A 24,929-nucleotide genomic window follows, 5' to 3' on the forward strand; every position below is an offset into this window, starting at 1 on the left:
ATAAGAAATCATTCTAATAAGCTGGTTTGTTTGTTGAAGTTACATTTCTTATTAACATCAATGTTGAAAACAGTTGAGCTGCTTAATCTTTTTGTGGGAACTATGACACATTTTCAAGATTCTTTGATGAAGAGAAAGCTAAAAAATACAGCATTTTTTTAAAAAAAGTGAATGTCTTTAATGCCATTTTTTATTAATTTGATTAATTAGGTTCTTACCAGAGGGTAATAAATTATCATGAGTTTTTTTTTTGGACTTTTCAAAATTTTTATAAATGTTATAAATGATATAAAATGACTTAAAAATCATCAGCCTTTAGACATTGCATTCAATGAACTTTACAGATCAGGAAATTTAAGCATTTTGTGCACAGCAAAATACAAAAGTGTTTAGAACTTAGCTGTTTAGAGTTTTGGGAAGGGCAAAAAATCAAAAGGCCTTTAGCACGGATGTCTGCATCTCGTTCTAAATATTTAATGGGTTTGCATCTATGCTATACAAATGTGAGCCAAAATGTCAGTTGTCAGCTTCAGACAATGCATCTTTTCTCACATCAGTGCATCTCATAGACAAAAATGCTTTATTTTTGATTTTTCCATTTCAGCATGTTTCTTCAGTTCGACAGAACATGTTGACTGTACAAAACGTCACATGAAAAAGAGGACACAATCAAATCAGATGGAAAGAAATGCGTTCTGTCTCTTTAAATACTGAATACAGTTGGACAAGACCACAATAACAACAGTAAGAGTGAGAGAGTGGGCCCTTCTGAATACATCCGACTGCTGACTCACACACTGTATCGCCACTCAAGACCGTTCCTCATATCACATGAATAATTGATGTTGCTTTTAAATGCTACAAAAATAACATGAAATAGAATACAAAAAATCCATTTCCTTTTCAGCCATGCCTGCAGTGTGTGTGCATCGGTGAATTAAAAGTGGCTAGATCCTCACTGCCTTCCATTGCTTGTTTGTCCCACAGAGCTGGAAAGAAAAACCAATGCAGAGTCTTATTAAGCGGCATTTGGGTTTGCACCAAAGGGATCTCAGAGATTGGGAGTCCTTGTCCCACCAGCAAACACACAGTTTTGAGTGAGCACTGACATTTGGCCGCGTCTGATCCAAACTCCACAAGCTGAGCTTTACACCAGAAGAGTGGCTAGAAGGTCTACGTTTGTCTGGTTTTTGCTAATAAAAATATATCGTCACTATTGTAAGAAGGTCAGTTTTTCTCTGTTTCACAGTGTTTCACATGCATGTGAATGTCTAACACTAAGTCCCTAGCTGCTGGCTACCACAAAACACATTTCTTCTCTCCCTTCAAACAGAAAATAAAACTAAACCTCTGAAGAGAGTCCTTTGGTGTCATTTGTTATTAGGAGGAGAAAATCCTCTTTATTTCTGGGCTGAGTATGGTGTAAAGACTATGTGGGGGGGGCATTATAGCTATCCAAATAAGTGTCTGAAATCTTTTGTAAACCACGATGCCCTGAAATGTGACTAAATGGCACATGAATACAAGCCTCGATTACATGACAGCATATATATAAAAGGTCACATTCCACGACAGACTCCAGGTGTTCAGCTTTACATCAGCCGCTAAAGCAGGGCGAACGTCTCTTGTCCTCAGATCAGTGGCGAGGAGCTCGTTCGGTAAAAAAGAAGTCTGCAGCCGGGGGTCTGGATGAGAGGGCTTCCCTGAGGGAGTATAGATGGAGGGAGAGCGGTAGGCTGTCTGGGCAGCGGCGGAGCTTCTTAAACGCGGGCCAGCAGAAAGGCCAGCAGCAACATCAGCGCAGCTAGGCACGGGCCGTCTGCCCTGCAGCGTTGGCTCTGATCAGTCAGGAACGGCTCTGGGGACTCGTAGCCCGAACCATCTGAAACACACAAACACAGAGAGACAGCACGCGGAGAGGAAGCACTAGGAAATGCATACCTTTACTCAAAGTAGCACGGGCCCACAGCACTGACCTAATTAGAGTTTAATTACTGAGGCGGAGGATCTGGCTCACATTTCACAGCGTTTTCATAGATTACACGGACCTGACGTATCTGTGCTGATGAATTTATAATAAACACTGGATTTCTACTTGGAGCGATGTTGTTTTAGACAAAGGGACCAGAATACTATCCAAAAGCTTGGGGTTGTTAGTTTTTTCCATTTGTTTTGAAAGAAGTCTCTTATACTTACCAAGAAGGATATATTTGATAAAAAATATAGTAAAACCTATAATATTGTGAAATATTATTACAATTTAAAAAAGTGTTTTTTATAATGTAATTGATCCCTTTGATGCAAAATTTTATTTTCAGCCATCAGTCCAGTCTTCAGTGTCACATAATCCTTCAGAAATCACTCTAATAGGCTCCTGCTACTCATCAAACATTTAATATTAAATGTAATATTATTATGGTATTATTATCAGTGTTCAAAACAGTATTATGATGTTTTTCTTTTTTTATATATATATGGAAACTGATACATTTTTGTAAGATTCTTTAACAAATAAAGTTCAAAAGAACATTTATTTTAAACAGATTTTTTAAAACATCTTTACTGTCAGTTTTTGATCAGTATTGATTAATAGTTATTTTAAAAACTTACTGACCCTAAACTTTTGAACAGTAGTATGATTTGTGAATAAAGCAGCATTTAGCAGCATTAAGGATTTAAGTCAAACTGTTTCTATTGTAATTTATTTACTTGTTTTCTTACAAGATAAAACATTTATCCACAACACAACTGTTTTGTATACAGTACCTGGGCAGAAATCCCAATAAGCAACTGAGCACCAGAGATTACATCATTGACATAGTGAATAACTGATAAATTTTGTCTGCGCTGTTTTTTTTTTAAATGTGTAAAACAAGAAGTAACTATGAATATAACTTATGACGCCATTACCTAACATCCTTTTCAAATTTGACTTACATTCCCCATCAATCTAAAGAGATAGTTCACGCTGTCATCATTCATACAGGTTTAACTCAATTAAGGGTGCGAGTAAATTATGACAGAAATGTCTTTTTGGGTGAACTATCCCTTTAGGTTTCCATTGGTGAGTGATGAAGGTAAATTGAAATAATCCACACTAGTTCTAAAAGTTCCCATTAGACCTCAGCTGCTGGTTTGATGGATGTAGACTGCATTTGAACACATTCCTGCGGCTTGAAAATAAATATGACATCTCATTAACAAAATGTTCCTGGAAAATGTGTCAAACACCGCTTATTTGCATTCCTGTTATGTCTAACACAAGGTTGGCATGTAGACATGAGGGGATATTATTTTCTGTGCCGGCAGGGCAAAACAGTTAGAGCATGACTTACTTGTAGGCTTCACGTACACCTTCAACTTTAAACATGGCTTGCCAGCGTGGTTAGGATGAGGGGAGGCTGTTGAAAAGGAAGTTGAAGAGAAATAATGAGCTTGTGACAAACAGAATCGTTCAACAAGCCAATGAATCAATCTGATTAAGATCCTCTTGGTGGTTAGTTTGACCTCTTGACAACCAAATCAGGAACAAAGTCTGAGATTTTCTTCATTCGGAGGAAATTGCTCTGACCTTCACAAGCTTGGTGCCGTCACATACAATGGTCTGCGACACAGTGTTCCCATGGCAAATTACCCCACATAGCACCCAGTGACCTGAGAGCAAAGAGTCACTATTGAGTCGGCTCCTCCAGAATATCAGCAACACCGTTCATCTCTGCTCCCCAGACACAAGCTTTCTGACAGATTACTTCATTCATCTGTGCTCTACAGACACAACAACTCTACTGCTTATTTCCTTATAAGGGTCTGGTGAGAAGGAAGGGGAGACCTGACTGCAGTCAAATGTCCACAAAGAAACAAGGCTTTTCAATGTCCTTCTCAAGCTTTTTGCAGTAGGACTGGTCAAGAACAGATGGCTTCATTTTTTGCTGGCAAAGACCCCCTATATCTTCCTCATCTCCATATTATTTTATCTGAATAAAGGCTTGAATGTTCTATACATAAAGCCTATATAAGTTTTCTGTAAAGTTAAATATATAACACAGGTTTGGGGTCAGTAAGACTTTTTTAATTTAATAATTTTATTCAGCTAGGATGAATTAAATTGAACAAAAGTGACAATATATGTTATTTACAATTTATAATAAGTTTCTATTCATAAATTATCCTGACTAATAAGTATCATGGTTTCAACAAAAATATTAAGACAACCGTTTTCAATGTTGATAATAATAAGAAATGTTTCTTGAGCAGTAAATCAGCATATTATATTGATTTCTGAAGAATCATGTGACACTAATGAGTAATGATGCTGAAAATTCAGCTTTGCCATCACAGGAATACATTTTAAAATATATTTGAAAACATTGTACATACAATTGTAATAATACAAAAAAAATCTGTATTTTGTAAAAATAAAGGCAACCTTGGTGATAGACTTCTTTTAAAAACTTAATTTAAAAACTTACTAACCCCAAACTTTTATGTTTGTATCTTTACAATATTGTTCTTAAAAAAAAATTATAATAATAATAATAATTAAAAAAATAATAATAATTATATATATATATATATATATATATATATATATATATATATATATATATATATATATATATATATATATATATATAAGAATAAATAAATATAATAGATATATAAATATATAATAGATATATAAATATGTGTGATTAAATAAAAAATAAGTGTGATAGAAAGAAAATAAACTACTGACTTTTATACAGAGTGCATTTTTTGGTTTTATCACAGCCAAAATGTAATTAAAATTTGTAACAAAAAAAATGTGTATGATTATATATGATTATTTGTATGATTATATAATATATAAATTGTATGATTATATAATATATAAATGTATATATATAAATCCAACTCTTGTCTAGAGTTTGTCATTGTCAACCTGAACAACCCTCCCCCAGCGCCCCAGCACCCATCCCAGGTCATTGTGTATTCTTGTGGCATGTTCAACACACCGGATCCTGGGTTCATTGGAGAGCACCCAACCTCAACCGCCGGCTGCTGTGTAGAAGACGCCTGTCAAGATGTCATCACAGCCGATCAATACGAGCGGAGAGATGGAAGTCCGGGGGTTAAGTCTGACCAGGTCTGATGGACGTGTTCTTTTACCAGCAGACAATTGAGATCAGCCCCCACTTCCCAGTGATAACCTTTCAGATCCATCTCTCATCGCTGACCCCACCGACCCTGCCGAAAAGCATCAATCCCCTTAGGGACCGTGTGGCCCATAGAGCTGCCGGTATCCAAACAATCCTCTCAGGGAGCGGCTGGGGTTCTGAATGCAGTCGGGGGTGTCCAAAGGCCTTTTCCAGCCTTGAAACAAAAGCCTTCACAATGCAGGACTAGGCTGGGAGCTTGCATAAAAATCAGTGGACAGGAGCAGAAACACAGAGTTGAAGAGTATCTTTGAACTTTTTTGCTGCTCTCTGTGGCATCTCTCCCTCTTTCTCTCTCTCTCTCGTGTGCGGAGACAACACTGCGTCGTGTATGATAAGCAGCGCTACGCCCTGCTGATTTAGGGGGTTTGGGTGGAGGGGATGTTGACTCAGAACAACACCCCCTCCGTGCCTGCTTCACTCCCTTTCAGTCTGAGCTGTCAATCAGGGAATAATCAGCAGTCAAATGAAAAGCATGTAGGATCTCTGGCAATCTCCATGGGAGAGAGGAAGGCCCGTCCGGCCGCTGTGCAGATGGGGGATGGCTGCTGATGGACAGTGCATCTCTGCGACACAAAGCCAGCAAGAGCTCAAAGTCACCAGGCTCTCTGTACTGTACACAGGTGGCTCCCGGCCCTGTCACATCTGCCCACGCCACAGCCGCCCATGTCAGGAATTCTAATTACCATATAAATTATTGATTTGCTTGCCTCTCCCTGTTTTCTCCCAGCATCTTCCTGATACAAGTCTTTCATGTTATCTTATTTAAACAGCTAGGCGCTTGACATGAAAAAAAGAGATGCTTTTTGTTTAATGTCTATTTTTAATTTGGTTTAGCCCCACCAAATTGTCTTCACTGGAGGACAGTAGGACAAACGCGTGAAGGACAAGTTTCCCATTTGAACCCACCAGTTTAAAGCTTTGTGAGGTTAATGGGAATGAGCTGTTGGATGCTTCTCATTTAGGAAATGCTAAAGCTTTTGAGATTAACACAAACTATTTTTGCCTTTCTAAATGTCCTGTAATTCTGGGGCATTTTGTTTGAGGACGCAAGAACGAAATTCAAATGACAGAAGGAGCAAAACAAATAGTACGAAATAGAAGCTCAAACTGTCCGTAAGGTCTCATTATTCTAAGGTCCACCAGCGGATGAAGTTTCAGAGTGAGGCAGCGTCTCTTTTGCTTTCCTGGAGCTCATTGTGCTCTCAGAGATCCTGAACGTGGAGTCTGAAAAGTCACAGAAAGTCTTTGTGATTGGCTGCTTGACCCTGTCAGTGTGATAATGCCTGTCTGTCATGTTCACAGCCGGTCCACAAATCCACTTGAATGGGTCAATCTGGTGGAAATGAACTAATTACAAAGTAAACAACTCGTGTGCTAATCAAAATGAAATTGTAATTACGTATAGCAATCAATTAGATTGATTTAAGTAAAGATGTACCTCTGTGTCTGTGACTGTCATTAATCCTGTTTACCACGTATTTGCTGACTAATGGTCCAAAAAAGGTGACTATAAATGAATAGCAGCTAGTTGTAGCCAATAATTACTACACAAAATATGCCTATGTTTTCTTGTAGTAATGAATTTTAATTCATAAACTACAATCAATATCAAGTAAAGTTTATAATAATAACATTAACATAGAATGAAGTTCCATATGCCTTTGACCTCAGAACTGAGTATACATCAAATGGAGCTAGAATTTATTTTTGAAAAAACATCAACCTACAGAACAGTGATACTCAAGCAGAGTTCAGGGGCACTCCAAGCCTCCAAGCGGGCCAGAAGATGACTAAATAATAATAATAATAACTGTTTTTTCTTTAAAGAACCAGTGTTCCCATTGTCATGAAAAACATGGAAATATGTGGCAGTGTTGTTATAATTAATGAAATTAAAACTATTAAATTTTTTAGAAGTGTAACTAAAAATGAAATAAAATAAATATTGAATTAAAACAAAAGTATTTATAAAAGTATGAAATAACTAAAACTGAAATAAAGTAAATAACATGTATTTAAAACTATTTTGAAATATCAAAAACTCATAAGCTCATAAGAAAGTAACTCAAAATTTAATTAAAAAATAAAAATATAAACACTGAAAAAATGGAAACAATGATAATATATACTAATATTAAAATAATTATACATAATTATAAATAATATAAAAAAATATGAAAAATATAGGGGTAGTAGGGGATATGAAGAAACATTAGCGATCATTCATGATCCAGCTTCAGCACCATAAGAAGTGCTTTCAGGGTTTTTTTAATGAATATTTGCAAATGTCCTTCAATAATGTGCTAATTAGCAAGTTTCATGCGGAATGCAGCTAAAGTAAACAGTCCTCCAGAGAGCGGCTGGAAGAGAGGGGCGGGGTCAGAAGAGCTCATTAACATTTAAAGGTATATGCTACAAAACTGCTTGCTCTGAAAAGAGCTGTTTTTGACAGGGTAAAAAAAGGTGTTTTTTTACACTACCACTGAGAAATTTTAACCAAACTATGTTACAGACTTTTCATTAAGGCCCTAAAAAATCAAATAAACTTGTGGAAAATAGCCATCCTATGACCCTTAAAAGTCACATAAATCTATCCATTTAAAAAAGTGGTATCCCTGAACAACATTCAGTTCTTCAAATTTCAGCAATCCTGAAACTAGAAACTAGACATATCTGGCTTTCGAATAATATTGTGAATAACATCACTTAAAACTTACATATATAATAGTACTCGTGTCCAGGTCTGAACTCAAAACCAAGCGAGAAGGGGGTGAAGAGCTGAAACTTCTCAGAGAAGCGCAGGGGTCCGTCAGGACTCTGGGGCCGGTTACACTCCCACCGCTTAAAGCCCCTCATGCGGTGCTCACAGCTGAGGTAACCATCATGGTTGACCATGAAAAGGATGTAGCGCTCCATGCGGCTGTGAGGTTGGGGCGTCTCATAGTACGGACAGTACACGTCCAGATAGTCGTTGATGCTTACGGCCACCGTATATTCACTCTGCCAGAACCTGCAAAGGAGATTCAGAGCATTAGACCGCCGAAGCCGAACATTAGGATGACTGACATAACAACTTCTGTAGACAGACAATTGAAATATTCTGTAGTTTAGCTTTTTATTTGGCCTCCATTCAAACCGTACAGCAGCAAAGAGGAAAGTTTAACACGCAAAGGCTAAATCTGTTAGGCAGAAAATCACAGGGAAACAACAGAATAAGCTGGAATGAATAACCACAATGCATATTTTCTATCTAGGTCACCATTATGCAGAGAAAGAATGGCAAACCAGAACACACAGAAAACCAAACACTCGGTGTAATACTGTACTGAGAAGAGAGAAAAATCTTTGACTAGGGCTTAAAATAGACCTCTTTAAAAACAACTTTGTATGCCTTTATTCATTTCTCTGGGTTAGTGCAAAAGCAACAGTTGTCAATAAAATTGTTGATTATGTTCACAAGAAGTACAAATTTAGTCAGTGCGTTGATTCCTTATAAATCATAAACTTCATATAAAATTGCACCCTTAATCCAAGCTTTGAACCACAGTGGCACCATAAAAGAATTTTTCATGCTTCACATTTGATTTTCTCTCTACATAGTATGCATTTCATGAGAATGCAGCTTTCAGGAGCATAAGAAGAGAGAGAGAGAGAGAGAGAGAGAGAGAGCGAGAGAGAGGGGCAAAAGATAGCATGAGTGAATCAGTTTGAAAGTCAGTGTGACCTACAGAGGCTGTGAAAATGTGACAGAACTGTGATGTCAGAGTCCTGTGAGTATATGCCTTTGACTGCAAAACACATGGCGGCTGACGAAATAAAACAATTTATAAATGCACTGAGGTGTCTATGCTTGTAATAAATGCGCCAATGCAATAAGTTGACACTTTTTAAAGATATATTTTCTGAAAACAAGTCTCACTGACTTACAGCAATTTTTGTTCTGCGAATTTATGAGTGAATCTCAGAAAGCCTGTCAATGAGATGTCAGATTCATCTTTCATCTACAAAAATTAAAAAAGAAAATAAGAAATTTCAGTTTGCGCAATAACAATTAAACACCATTGTGTACTATCAAAGATTATTGCATTGTTACATTTTACATTATTGTAACACAAAATATAATTTATATTGTAGTGTTTATACAACATGTTAGCATTTTCTGTATTGTTTGTAATAGAGTTTTCATATATATATATATATATATATATATATAATCAAAAGTGACTGCTAGAAATCCAGCTTTGCCATCAAAGCAATAGATTATATATAATGTGTGAGAGTGTATATATATATATATATATATATATATATATATATATGCAACTGTACTGTTGGTATAATAAAATAAGTCTGCTAAATTGGAACAACTAATTTTGTGCTTAATGCACAATAATTGTGCAGCAGTAGTATTATAGTCAAACTAAAGATATACTGAAGTATATTTGATTGTGCTAAAGTGGAACTATTGTAAGAATACTGTACCAGGTACACTTGGAATGGTTTTGTGAGGTGCATCCATCCAGTAACCAAAATTTAACCAAGAGCACAATATTTTCTAAAAGAGTCCTTGTGTCATATGTGAACTCTATAAACCTTCCTTTTACATGTATCTAAGTGAAAACAGCAGAAAGCACTCACACCTCTGTAAGCGAGGAAGCACCTTCAGGCACTGGTCCATTTGCCTTCAGTGTTCAGATGGAGGTCCTGTCCTCTCATTTAGACAAGCTGCCCTCTCCAGCACCTGCCTGTCTGTCCTTTAACTAGACAAACTATTGGCACGGTGATCTCCTCACAGCACAACCCACATCAAGCCCTTTCTTAAAGGCTGCTTGTTTTGCCCTCGGTTAATGGCTTTTTCAAATGTCTGCACTCTGATTCACACACACACAAACACTTCTTGAGCATAAAACGTCCTGTAAATTACTTCCATGCAGCGGAACATCTCTGGATATGTTACTGTAATTCAGCTCTCACAGTCTAAATCAGGTCCACCTGTTGTAGATTAGCCACACTCCCAAACTGTTACCTCAATCCCATCTCTCCACAGCCACGTTTACATTAAGCGGACAAATGTATTTTAGGTCCTTTCAAACAAGTCCAATTGACTTGTTTGTCTAATCACTTGTTTATACTATCAAAAGGAATAAATCTCCTGAAAGTTTGGAGCTCCTGACCTTCAACGTAAACGCTGCGGAGATATTTCTTTCTAATCAAGCATGAACAGATTACCGAGGGGACATATATCAGTTTGAGCAGAACATCCCAGCATATGTTGAGGGATCACAACTGTGTGTGCGTGCGTGCAACCCATCCTTCACTATCTTTCCAGGAACACATTTCTCCTGTTGCTTTGACCTTCTCAAACTCTCCTGAAGCACATCAGGAACTTGTTTATGGTTCATGGTGAAATATCGATCTGTGAATTTACAGTGGCTTCCATAACCTCATTAAAAATAACCGGCGATTAGATCCATCACCAAACACAAGATTGCACAATAAATTGATTTTTTTATTCAGGCGGGTGGCAGTGCGAGTGTTAACAGACATGATGAGGAGACAGCTGAATCATAAATAGACTGATGCTCATGCTCATATCAAAAAGATCTCTCTCTCATGTACATACGTGCACGCTCACACACACACACACACACACACACACACACACACACACACACACACACACACACACCTTCCTGCTTTCCCAAATAGGCGGAGCATCATTGAAATCTAAACAAACACACTTCAGTTCCTCACAGCACGCCGCTCCTCAGTCACCTGCTGTCGTATTCCCCTTATCTTTTAAAACTTTGATATTCAGAAGATCTTCACATTCAAATATCTGAAGCTGCTTTTAGGCGAAGACCTTGACAGATCTAAACTGGAGAAAATATGCAACAATAGCGGAGCTGAACAGTGATGTTCTGGTAAACATCATTTGAGAAAATTTTAAATGTTGCTCACACACTAAAGCTTTGTGAAGGATATAAAAAAAAAAAAATATATATATATATATACAAGAAAATATATACAAGAACAAGAAAATAAATCTTCCCAATTTTCTTCTTCTTTTATCAAAGTAATGCGTTTTGAGACTTCACTGCAGAAGGAGATTTCAGAAAATATTAAAGAGGTTCTCATGTTGATGTTCTAAATAAAAAACACACTGATAATAAAGAAGACAGACGTATAGAGTTAAAGGTAAGGGTCAAAGGTCATCAGCTATGGGGGTCTGCATGTAACTCCGGAACATCAATGGTTTAAAAATGGTAAACATCATGCATCAGTGGGTTAAAGTAATATATTTCTGTGTAAACCACTTTTGACAATTCAAAATGACTTTGTTTGGAAAAATAAAGCAAAATAAAGCAATGCAAAACAAAACAAAAAACCCCCAGAAAAAACACATTTCTTATAACATTTCATGCATGCATATACACACACACACACACACACACACACACACACAAAAGCAAGTAGATTTTCCCTGTGGCAGAGTTCAGTGAATTTGCAGATTTTGCTATTAATAGTCGAGACGGCAGCATGTGAGCATTTCTTTAAGCCTCACAGGAAGTCTTACATACCTTTTTCACCGAGACTTTGTACCAAAGGATCACTTGAGGCACATGCACACACAAACACACACACACTGCTGTAAATCCAAAGGTGGTGGATCTGAATCTCTGGCATTGCACACACTCACGTTACACATTATAGTGAGGCATTGCCACGGCTCGGTACGATGTGATTCTGGAGGCTTTCCAGTCCCATTTATTGTGTTCTTGCCACAAGCAGGCCTTTTGCCATCATGCCAGCCCTGCTAGACACTGGGGGCTTTTAATGATATGGAAAAGCAAAGGGCTGCCACAATGTTGTGAATTCAAAGCTCCAAGGCAAAGCTCTTCCATGCGAGATAAAGAGAGGAGAAAAGCCACTTATCGCTGGGGCTATCTGCTGCCCGCATCTGATGCGGGGGCTTGGGAACCGGACCTTGTTATGTCAAGAGGAGTGAGGATGTACTGATGCTGCCAAAGGAGAAAGAGAAAGGGACAGCGAGAGAGAGTGCTGCCATTCTAAACAAGTTTCCCCAAATGACAGCCATGCTGGATGAGAGAGCCAAATCTAGCCTTCATGATGTCACCGCCGCTGCTGTTTCAAGGGCACTTCAAAAGGCTGAAACATCATTCTAAATCAGCGCATTCAAAATTCACACATGCACTGACTATAATTCACATCTGATATGATGAGCGTTACAGTTCACTTCTTTAAAAAAATGAAGATTTTTTTTTTAATGAAAAGCATGTGGTGCAATCAGCATACAGAAACATTCATTTAAAAAAAAAGAAAGAAAAAAAAGAAATGATACAGACAGGACCCCTGCAGACATTCATGACTGTGCGTCAAAGTCGAAGTTAAAATATATAAAATGTTTATATTTAATGAAAAGGCAAGACAAAACACTTAAACAAAAAAACTCTAAAAACTCAATGATATAAATGAATAATTAATTAATAAAATTTGTAAAAATAAAGATAAAAATACACCCTTTTATCATACACATTTTATTTTTAGATATTTTATTTATTTATATATATATATATATATATATATATATATATAATTTACCTAATTTACTCACCTCATGTAATTAACCTATATAGGTTTCTTTCTTATGTTGAACACAAAAGAAGATATTCTGAAGGATTTTGAAGAACCAAACCATTGTTGGTAGTTTAGTTGTTGGTAGGGAAAGAAATAATATGGAAGTCAATGGGGACCTGTTTGATTACAAGCATTCTTCAAAATATCTTCTCTTATATTTAACAGAAAGAAATTCATACAGGTTTGAAATGACATAAGGGTGAATAAATGATGACAAATGTAAAAATTTTGGGCGAACTATCCCTTTAAGTCATTTGAAACTTTTCTTGAAGATGGCATGAAAGCTTTTCAAAAGCATATGAAACCAACAGGAATACAAAGTGTCCATTTCGAAGAACTTGGCAGGGGTGTATAAAGATTTTTCATTTAATTTATCATAATATATATCATTGACCCAATTACTGGATTTTTCTAGCAGGTTTCTCAATGCGTTTGCATCACACACCACAGTGAGTGACTGAATTCAGGCATGGTGCAATCTAATCTATTATGTGGCATTGATGGAGGGCGTAAAAAAATAAAATAAAGCCCTAATATCCAGACTCAATCAGTTCTCCTATAGCAATGCTCAGCCCAAGTGATTAATCAGAGCCATTGACTGCTTTAGCAGGCTGCTGTATGATAGATGGCATCTGGATCGTAACTTTGCCTCTGGGCACAATGGCAGAGATCTGCAGCCAGGCTCCTGGGTTCTGGAGGGAGCGACCCATCCTGATGCTGAAGGCCGTCCTCAGCCTCCTCGCAGCATACAGCTGGTCTCATTATTCCCCTCCGCTTAGACAGAAACACAGCAGGGATACTGCAGCATCTCCATGGGAAGAAATAATACTTTTGGATACAATTACCGGATCGGGAGTGTGGCATCTAATATCAGACTCATTGTTAGGCAGCTCAGTTTGCATGGCTGGCTACAGCACAGAATAGGGAGCGATATGCCTGTGGGGAGTCTGTGCAGCCTCGCAGGGGCCGTAATCATTTTAAACGTGAAATTATGAGCTTTCACGTACGGAAGTCTCAACGAGGAGATTTGTTCGCTCTTTTGCATGATACTGGAGGCAGGACCCAAAGCTTTGGCTCCTGTGTGACTTATTACAGAGGGCAGGACATGAAAAACACATCATTTTCTTATTCTTTTCTCATGGAATGAATCTTAGAGCATCAAGTCAAACAGTAGCAGTCGGAAAGTGTCTTATTGTTAGACTACAAAATGGATTATGACACAAAGGGTAACAATTAGAGTACTTTTTGTCTGTAAATTGTCAAGAGCCATGTGGGTCGCTGATAAATCCTTTAAGAGGGAACAGTAATAATGGATAAGAAAGTCCATCAACGGAAAAAAGAACAAAGCAAATTATTGCTTTAGTAAAAACCTAAAGCTGTGTCTTATGTACACTACCATTCATTCATCTGGGGTCAGAATGATTTTTGTTTTGAAAGAAACTAATACTTTTTTCAGCAAGGATGTGTTAAAATTATGAAAAGTGACAGTAAAGACATAATGAGAGATTTCTATTTCAAAAACTTTCAAATACAGCTCTTTTGAACTTTCTATTCATCAAAGACTCCTGAGGGGGGAAAATATAAGAAATGTTTTTAAACACCAAAATCAGCATATTAAAATGATTCCTGAAGGATCAGAAATCTAAAAACTGAAAACTGGAATAATGACTACTAAAAATGCAGATTACCATCACAGAGATAATTACATTTTAAAGTATATACAAATAGAAATGCATATTTTAAATTGTAATATTATTTTACAGGATTACTGCTTTTACTGCATTTTTTTAATCAATTTATTATAAATGTTATTATTACTAATAAAGTCATTTAGACTTAATTGTGTTTAAAAACATTAATCGTGTTTGCAATCCCAATTCTAAATCAATGTTTACAAACCTGATCCAATATGTGGTTTGAAATCTGATTTACTTTTTCAATCTGATTCCAAATATCTCAGTCTCAACGGTCATATCAAGTGTCAGGCAGTTTTTCTTTTCTTATTCGAAACATGATGTGCATGTAACAAAATACAAAGTACGGACTTCTGGAGCTCGAATACACTCTTTTGCTCACTATTTCATCATATATCGACTGTGTGACATTCATTATGCAGTGAATAGTGAATGAGCAATAGAGTCAGCAGTTCTGGCCACACTATATGCATAAAATACTTCTATCGCTATCACTTATGTTGTCTGAAGTGCCATGTGAGTTCAGCTCGGCAGCGAGATATCATGATGGACATGAGCAGAGGTATAATTTCCAGTTTTATGTCCTCTCCTTTCTCACTGGCAGTTACCCCAGTTGTTTAACTGCAAGTCTCTTAGATTTGTGCTGACGCTTACATACTGTAGCAACAGATATAGACACAGTGGATACTGACTACATGCTCTGAACAAACAGATCAGATTTTATCACATGCACAATGATGGTGTGGACGGATTTGAAAACCAAATTGGATTTGTGTGCAGTGTGAACAAAGGCTTTCTACTGAAGGGAATGGAGAGGTTTTGAGCCTCTCTCGTCTCACTTCACCTGGCAGAGGTGAGGCACAGTGGACACGTGTCTCCCTGATGGAGGAAACCTAATGATGCCGGACAGCTGTCCACAGAGGAGACACTCAGCCTCTGCGTGAGAGTCCTACAGATGAAGTCACCTAAGAAACAAGGCTCAGAGCTGTTGTGGAGTGGATTTTACACTCGTGTCTGAAACGAGACAAGACTCTTGAATTCCCACACTGAAAGGGCCTCTTCTCTCCACTGACAGGACTCCAATGAGGCCGTGCCCCAACGCACAGCTCACCCGACAGCCATCATCACCCACTTTACAACACATGATTGTGACTTTGCGCAGAAGGAGAGAGAGTGACTATCTTGATTGCCTCTACACTCAGAAGACTAGCACGGTGAAGGTGACTACTGAATAGTCTGTGCAGGTCCACACAGATGAGCTGAAGGCCGAACATGGCCTATAAACGAGACACTGTGACTCGACTCAACCGCTGCTGTCAAATTTGAAGATTAAATCTGAAATTGCTACATTTCTAAAGATAAACCTAGATGTAGAGACACAGGGATTGGAACTGTAAAGGAATATAAGGTGACACTTGAGTTTAGGGACCAGTTCTCTTTAGAGATAATCGATACTTATTAGCATGCATTTTACTAGAACATTGGCTGTGTATTAGTAATTATAAAGAATATGTGAATGCCTTATTCGGCATGACAATATTTTAGATCCATAATCCTACTGCATACCTAAACTACAACCTTACTGACTATTAATAAGCAACTGTTGAAGAGTTTAATTAGGTAAAAGTCATGTCTCCAAACTAAAGTGTGACGAATATCATAATTCTTAACAATTCTCATTTAAATTTTGAGGTGTTTGTAAAACAATTCTTAAAATTATGAAATGATCTCAGATTTCAACAGCATACAGTATAGCCTAAGTAATATATCTGAAAGTAAGTTCTATAAGACTTCCTGTATTTAGCTTTTTGTTTTCTGAAACAGTTGGGGGGAAAAAATCTTGATTTCCAACCCTGTTAACAGAAGTCTCACATTATCATTTTCCCTTTCCCTTACTTCAAACACCTCAACATCCTTCAACTGACTACTTTTCAGCATTCTTCTATATTAACTGAGTGACTAAAGAAATGTGTAAAATCGTTGGAGTGACTTCTGTCAACATAGAATTGTGACCAATGTTGAGATTGGTGCAAAGTTCACAAAAATTCTGGTTTAATACCACATCTGGAAGTGGACTTAATTAGTACTGAAAATATAAGATTGTGGTTTGTGCTGTTCAAAAAAAAAAAAAAAACCTTCTGACTGCAGTCTGAAAGTAGCCATGATCTGAATCAAAGATGAAGTGCACATGTGCATTCACATGTTTAACTGAAAAAATAAAAAAAACACCTCTTTTTTCATGTTGCGGTGCCCAGGGAGCAGTTGGAGGTTTGGTGCCTTGCTCAAGGGTTTCACCCCAGGCGTGGTATTGAGGGAGGAGAGAGTGCTGGTAATTCACTCCCCCCACCTAAAATCCCTGCCAGACCTGAGACTCGAACCCGCAACCTTTGGGTTACAACTCCGACTCTCTAACCTTTAACTTTAACTAGAAAACATTAAATTTATATGGACAGAAAACCCTTTTACAGGTGAGATAATATGAGATATCTGCTACAGCAGACCTTTATCACTCTCATGAGGTAAATAAACATACATTGATATGCAACCCGTATGCCACCGATGATAAATAAATTAAAACTATTTGAAATGAAGGTCGAGGTAGGTTGATTGATTTTGTAATTGCACTGACAGATGCAAAACATTACCATCTGTTGCCTTTTTTAAAGAATTAATCAACAAATACAGCATGTGTTCAGCAGTCCTGCCAGTTAGACACAATTCACCGCTTTCCCCGTTTCTCTTTCGTGTTTCATAAACAAAGCTGAAAAATCGGTTTCAGACCAGAGCTCATGGGAGATCCATCTCTTTTGAGGCAAGTGACCCGGCCAGCCCCCCTTCTGCTGCAAATGAAAGTGTGCTGAACACGGGCCGGCTGCACACATAAAAGAGCGACCATACGGCACGGTCTGAACAGCCTCAAAAAATTCCAGATGAATGTGTGTACGCTCTAAACAGTACTTTGCTCCGCTTTCACCCTCCATCGACTCTCCTTTGACTGGCTCTAATCAGGAGGGCTCCTGTGGAAAGCTGTCCTCACTACTGAAATGCATGACTGGTCTGAGACAGAACGGTCAATTTAACACAGAGGCACAAGGCTTCAAACTTGAGAGGTGGTATAGAAAGTAATCGGAATGCCGAGTGCTTTAAGAACTTAAACAGCTAAATTAAATCTATAGAGTTCCTCAAATAGCTGCAGCAACAATAGAAACAAGCACACAAAAAATCATATAAATCACTGTTGACAAATATAACAAGCATATAATATAATATAATATAATACATTGCAGATTTGTTATCTAAATACATTTTTATTAGATTTTTATACAGTATATATTAATTAAGCTTAAATAGTCCTGTGGTGTAACAAATAGACTCCATGGTGTAAATAAATAAATAAATACTGCACGTATTGTCTCAGATAATACGAGGCCACAAACCAGCACAACTGGGGGAAAAATACTGTTTAAAATAGATTCAGATGAAGTATAGCATGTCAAACTGTAGGAATCTGCCGCAACGTGTCATGTCAACCACCCTATTAAAGCGTGAATAATTTTGCTAGTTATCTCTGTTCATTGTAGAAAGGGACTCTGTCTCTGGGGTGTTGGAGCTAGAACTACAGCAGTTTGTGGGAGGTTTGGCTAATCTGTAAATTGCAAGTACAATTTGGCAGTGGCAGTGGTAGTTGCTCTTGTTTAAACGAGGACGCTATTTTTCTCCTCCGCTCACCAAACCTTGACCCTCGTAGAGCTCTTGAAATAGGTACATACTCCAGGGAGAAACAGCTCCTGCAACAGTCTAATTTTAAAGCAAATGAATAAATCGCTGCCTTGAGACTCCAGATGGTATTTTTTCTTTTGTACTCCTTATACACGCAGAATACAAAAACTACATTCCTGATAATTCAGCATAACATACGGTAAAATAACTTGACACAACACAACATAATTTTCCAAGTTGAAGGGTTATTGTTACAAAACACAACATAATATACCACAAAAGAATATTAAATGTATCTACAGATCTAAGATAATCTAAGCATAAAGGTGCTGGAGCTGGAGTACTGAATTTAGGGGTAATGTTTATCTTATGTTATGTTTGTGTACTATTTTATATTACATAATATAACAAAACATCTTATATGTAGATAAATTCTTTGGTGATGAATATTCAATTGCCCTAATCTTCTCTCCATCTTCACTTCCCTCAACAATGTAATTCCAGTCATTCACTTCATAGTTTCGTTGAATAACTTCACCTCAGTCACCTAAACAGTGGCTCTACTAGCATCCTCTTAACTTACATTAAAGGGCCAATGCTTTGTTTCCTTTTGTTTGAATGTGAGGGCTGCTTACTAAAATCCAGAAGTACAGAATGAAGGGGCTATGTCTTGGGGCATCAGCTTAAAATAAAAGAGTCCTTTTACAAACATCCATTTTTGATGTTTCCCACGCAAGCACAGGGGAATAGCTGTCAAAGAGGTGACTCAACAACAAAAGAAGCCACTGACTTTTATATCTAGTTCTATCAAGGTCAACGAAAGACTTGACAAACATAATTTCATATTAGTTAGCACATAGTAGGTGACTTTCGAGCATTAGCTGGTGTGAATTTCAATTTCACTCCCAACAGTTTAGCCATTGGTCAGGGAGTGTTGCTTGATGCTAGGCTAACTGTTGAATAGCTACTGAGCCCCTCGGGCTAAAACTGATGCTAACAACAATGCAGACACAAAGCCTAGTGGTGTATATTGCTCCCCTTTTTACCTAAAAATAAAAAATTGGGCACCAGGGTAAGCTCTTCTGCTAAATTATTCACTTAATCAAACTGTTGCTGCTGGTCTTACTCACTTTTTAATACTTTCTTTTGAAGTTCATTAATTAGCTCTGCTAGCTCTGCTGTTTTCTTCATCCTATTTTCCTTCCTTTAGCCCCTCGCTCCCTTGTTCTGTGCCCATTAGCTAATTAAACTCGAAAAGGGTCAATCCTTCTCCTCTTGTTTAACAGCCCTTAAAGAGAAGCGTAAAAAGACTGGATGCTTGGCATGCGGTGACAGTAGCGTCACAACCAATTTGTGATATCCGCATATCTTTGAGAGTAGCCCTGTTAGCAGCTTCAGTGTACAGTGTGGATTAGCCGTAGCAAACATATGTAATGTTTGGCACTATATGCGCAACTCTAAATGTAAACTGTCAGAGTCTTTGTTGTTTTTTAATTAAATGGTTGACTTGGTTTGTGAATGTGCTATTGTATCTAAAACTGCATATGTAATGGGCCCTCAGTAAACAAAGCCGGAATTATTTTCAAGCAACAAACATTTGACTCTGTAGGGATGAGCCGTGAGGGTGACATGTCAGGAATTATCTTCTTTAATGAAGCATTCAATCAGTTCGCAGCAATTCAAGCCTGACTAACACTCTGCAGTATGAACCGAGTCCTTCCAGATCTTTTTCATGATCACAGCGAGGACAGTCAGGTGACAGACAGGCTTGCAAAGATACAGACACGGTTTTTCACTTACCGTCAGACTAGATCGTAGGTGTGGAAGCTGTTTGATTGGCCCTTAATGAGTTTGTGGTGTCAGGGGACGGGATGGACCACCAGGGCCTGGCCTATAAATACCCCCGATAAAAGCAGCACTGTCATGTTGCATTGATCACAGTAAGATAACTGTGAGGGGAAACATCTGAATTAAGTGGTGTCCTGCTATCTCCTAACTCACACCTGTGAGGAAGAAGTGGTGCTGTGTGCTACTTGAAAACAGGACATTGACAGATAGGCATAAGAGCTTAGAAAAAGGAGGATGGATAATACTGTATCGCTGATACTTGCTCGGGTCTGGCCTCTGAAGGATAACTGAATAGCCTTAAATAACACTGATTTAATTACGGCACACTCTGTTAATGCCCACTGAGCTCGTTTCCTTTTCCTTCACTCTTCATTTCTTCTGTCACTCAATGGATAGATGACAGAGACACACTGTGGCTTTGGTTTGAGAGAACGTCAGAACTCAATGGTATGTCCCGCTACATTAGAGGCAAGGAACACAGGATGGTAGGGCTTTACAAAATAAAAAATACAGAGGTGGTATGATGTGCCATGGTATTGTTTCCAAAAAACGACAATACCACAGCACCCTGCCCAAAATATCACTGTAATGGCATGGTTTCAAGTAGGGCTGAAACGATTCCTCGAGTAACTCGAGTAACTCGATTACAAAAAATCATCGAGGCAAATTCCTCTGCCTCGAAGCCTCTTTTAATTTATTTTAAATCTCACGTCAGGCTCTTTCGTCAGGTGACACAAAGCGTTTACGTCACCCACAAAGCGGAAGGAGACACAAGCACTGCGCCCGAAATCGCAAACTGCAAGGAGTCAGCAGTGTTTTGATTTGCGGGCGCGGGCAAACGTAAAGAGAACGTCGTGGCGTGTGTCCATTGCAAGATAAAGCTGGCATACCACAACTAGGGCCGATGAAGAAAACACGGAGGGAATCGCGGAATCCAGTCATAAAAACGGAATTTATAGTTTAACGCGGAATGGCACGGAATTTGCCAAATTTTGAATGAATTATATTAAGCCGGAACAGTCTATTTAAATATGAATTCTGCATGTTCTGCGTGTCTGTGTTAATGAATGGAGCAGAAGCGCGTCTTCCTTTATTAACACACACTGAAGCGCGCGTGACGCTCCGGTGATTTCAGCGTCTGCTGTCTCACTAAATGAGGATGTAAACACATGAACAACATCTCCAGAACTGCTCTTACAGTCACTTCATGAGCATCTGACCATTTGATTTGAGTAAAACTAGCGTCACATCACATACACAGAACTGTAAAGGTACGTCAACCCGTCAAAATAAAAGTCCTGTTAAAGACTATTGTTCAGCAGAATGTACATAGCCTACTAATATAAAAAAAAAAAATCAAACATTGTTTTTTTTAAGGTTTAATCGCACAACATTTCTTCCATGTTTTATTTTTAATAGTAAATCCCCTTTGTTTATCAAAAAGTTTTATTTAATTTTCAATAATTAAAAGATAAATTAAATTAATGTTTTATGTGTTTTATGTTTAATGTGCTTCTCAGAAAATGCTTTATTTAAAACCCCAACTGAATGGCACTTAAAAGCACTTAATTCATCTGTCAACTTTGTCATTGTTCACAGTACAAGTACAGACAGAAAAACAATAGGTAATAATTAAATGTTTATTTTTGATGTATGCATTGCATTCTATGCATTTAAAAAATAAAAATATTTTTTTCTAAAAAAGGAAACTTAGTTGTTTATTTTAAGAGACCCAGGAGTCTTATTTTCTCTTGCATAATTAATATTGCACTTTAATTAAGCAAAAACATAATTAAGCATAGTATTTTGGAGATGTACCATGGCATGAATTTTGGTAACAGGATATTTATAGTATTGTCATCTGATACCATAATTGTAAAACATTAATGCACAGTATATTTTCATAAAGACATATAAAAACAAAACAAAAAACAAGGTAGTACTTTGGTCAAATGTCTTAATACCAGAGCACACTCAAAATACTATGGTAATTGCATGGCACAGACACAGACAAAACATTTTAAAACTATGATAACATGTCACAATAATACAACAGTACCATGCCCAAAATACCATGGTACCACACTTACAGAAAAGTACCAGAAAAGTCTATGCTTTTTGAAAACACAGTTGGCACAATCCACAAATAATGCTAACGATATCTCGCCCAAGTCTCTGAGATCAATGTCCCTCGGCAGGTGGTTTTAAAGGAGTAAGACTCTCCTAAACAGATGGCAAGCAGTTTGTCACATCGATTGATTTTCCAGGTCCCTGGCGCTGTGCTGTGTCTGAGGTTTGGTCTGTGTCCAGCAAATGATCGAGCTCTGGGATAAGTATTGCACTTTGAGCCACTTATTTTCATCCCACTATGGCACTTTTCAGAAACACTCTCCTCACTTCAGGATTTCTTTTTGTTACAGGTGATTTAGAAGATAACGAGAGTCACACCTATACACATAAACCACAAGTCATATACTAAATCAGAGCTGATAGTATATGGCTGCACACAGTCTGTACCCCCGCCCCCCACAAATCTCTAAATATTTATTAAACTAAGAATATATAGAAATATTACTTCTGGCTGCAAATAGCCTCCCCACTCAATAATTTCCTCAAGGTTTTCATAAAAGATGTATGACACAATTTCTACATCCATAAATACAGCCAGAAACTCTCATATTAAAAACACAACATAAAATATTACTGCTGAAAACCCTGGTAACCAGCTCATATTATGTTTTGGACACTGGGATGCTGGTTTATCCGACAGGGTCTATAATACCAAGAGAAAGCTAGCCTATCTATCTGTTGGTACTCCCATTCATCCTAATGGCAGTTTCTCAGCTTGTACTAAGACCCCTGGTGTATGTGATTTAAAATGTGCAATTTTTGGGGGCATTAAAGAACATAAAATATTAATAATTTAAATGTTGCTTGCAAATACAATATATATATCGTCACAATTAGGTCTGTCAGTTTAATGTGTTAATTAATTCTGAAAAAATTACACTATTAAAATATTTTAATGCAGTTAACGCACTGATGCAGACTTGAACATAAGTCTTACATTTTACATTTTATACTGCTGACTGCTGATAAATATGATGCAGGATAACAAATCCATAAATGCAGTTATGCCTTATAATTCAAGAAAAAATGCCCCGTATTAGTTTTTTCTCATATTTATATCACACAAGCAGGGAGAGCAGTATTACACGAGTGCCGATTTTTTTACATTTTTTATAACAGTTAAGAAAATAAGAAATTGATATTGTGTTATATTTTAAACACAATATTATATTTTTGCTCAATTTGGCAGAGAACATTCTCTTTTAAAGCCACAGCTGAACTGTTGTGTGTCTCCGAGCAACACTGTTTAGTTTCTGAACGAATCATGTGAATCAATGATTCAAAGCCCCATTGTTAAAGAGAGCTGTTTACTTCATTCCACCTCCTGCTGACAGATTTAGTTTCTTATTTAGGATATCATTTCATTAAATTTTTTTTATAAGAATAAAAAAACAATAAAGGTCTAGTTCACCCAAAAAACAAAAACAAAAAAAATTCTGTCATCATTTACATTACATTTACTCATGTCATTTAAAACCTTTCTTACTTGGAACATAAAAGAAGTCATTTTGAAGACTGTTGACTTTTAAAATGCCTTCAATAGAGAAAGAAGAAAAAATGCACCGGCAAAAAACTACTATAATAAAAAAAAATACAATCAATTTAAATGTTGCTTGAAATAAAATAAAAGAATAAAATAAATAGTGCACTACCAATATTTTATTTTATTTTATTTCACGGGCTATCCTAACCAAACAAACCCTGATCAACCACAAATCGTCACTGGGGTATCTAGCAAGGCTACTTTTATCAACCACCAATGTCCAACACCAAACGAGCACAAACCAACTTGTACCCATGTGTAAATGAATGCTGCTCAGCGCTGGTTTTCCCAGTAGAGTAATCAATGAAGCAAGGGTTGATTGCGCAAGTATCCTACCGCACCAGTAATCAGACTATGTATATGAAATATTTAAATCAAATTAAATTAGATGTGCTACTAAACTTCAATCAGCTGTGCAAGATGAGATTCCTCTCTAACTTTCCAAATCAGCATGCACAACTTGGTATGCGCTTTAGTATTCGAGTCAGGAAAGAGAAACAAAGAGAATATTTACTGGGGTTACGTAATGCAAATGGAGGTACTTAAGTGAGTTTGACCTTGAGCGGATAGAAGCTCCTGTTCGGGTAAACAAATAAAGCAAAAGCAAAAGCAAAAGCAAACTGTGAAATGAGGACAAAAGTACAGTACATTAGTGTGCACTTGGATGGAGCAATTCATACAGTGAGGAAGTAAAAGGCAAAAAGAGAATGAGGGGGTTGGGGGGGGGGGGGGGTCCGGCCAAATGGTCTGTGGGAATCTTCCCTCTCCCTTTCCATTCCCAACAGCCCCCCTCCCCCCATTTATCTCTCACTCTCTTCCATCCTCCACCTTTCTCCCCCTCTTTAAAATTCCCTGAGTGGATAATGTATTCCCAGGTTCTCCCACCGCCTCTCAGTGCCCATGGCTAAGCGGAGATCAGACACTGAGATCTATCGGTCCTCTCCTGGCAGCACTGGCATGCTGCCTCTCATTGGCTCCCAGCGCTCTGCGTTATGTAAACATACTCTGCGATGGGGAAGGAGAAAAAAAAAAGCGACCTACGCTCATTTCCACATCAAAGCAGCCAGAGATGCTAGTCATCATAAGGAAAGTGGCATGTTAATTATTGTGTAGGATAAACTTGCTGATAAAAGAGAC

At 37.6% G+C, this 24,929-nt stretch overlaps 1 protein-coding gene across 1 annotated transcript in view; it reads right to left on the reverse strand.

The window, feature by feature from the left end:
- Nucleotides 1–561: 561 nt before the first annotated feature.
- LOC132096493 (ephrin-A2-like) overlaps nt 562–24,929 on the reverse strand; it is a 55,368-nt gene continuing 31,000 nt past the window's right edge. The window contains exons 2-4 of the mRNA XM_059501881.1: nt 7,916–8,208; nt 3,336–3,401; nt 562–1,882 (exon numbers count right to left, since the gene is read on the reverse strand). Of these exons, the coding sequence (XP_059357864.1) occupies nt 1,761–1,882; nt 3,336–3,401; nt 7,916–8,208 (481 nt within the window). The 3' untranslated portion in view covers nt 562–1,760. The remainder of the gene's footprint in view (nt 1,883–3,335; nt 3,402–7,915; nt 8,209–24,929) is intronic.

The sequence above is a fragment of the Carassius carassius genome, chromosome 20 (genome assembly GCF_963082965.1).
Source record: "Carassius carassius chromosome 20, fCarCar2.1, whole genome shotgun sequence".
Taxonomy (NCBI): Eukaryota; Metazoa; Chordata; class Actinopteri; order Cypriniformes; family Cyprinidae; genus Carassius; species Carassius carassius.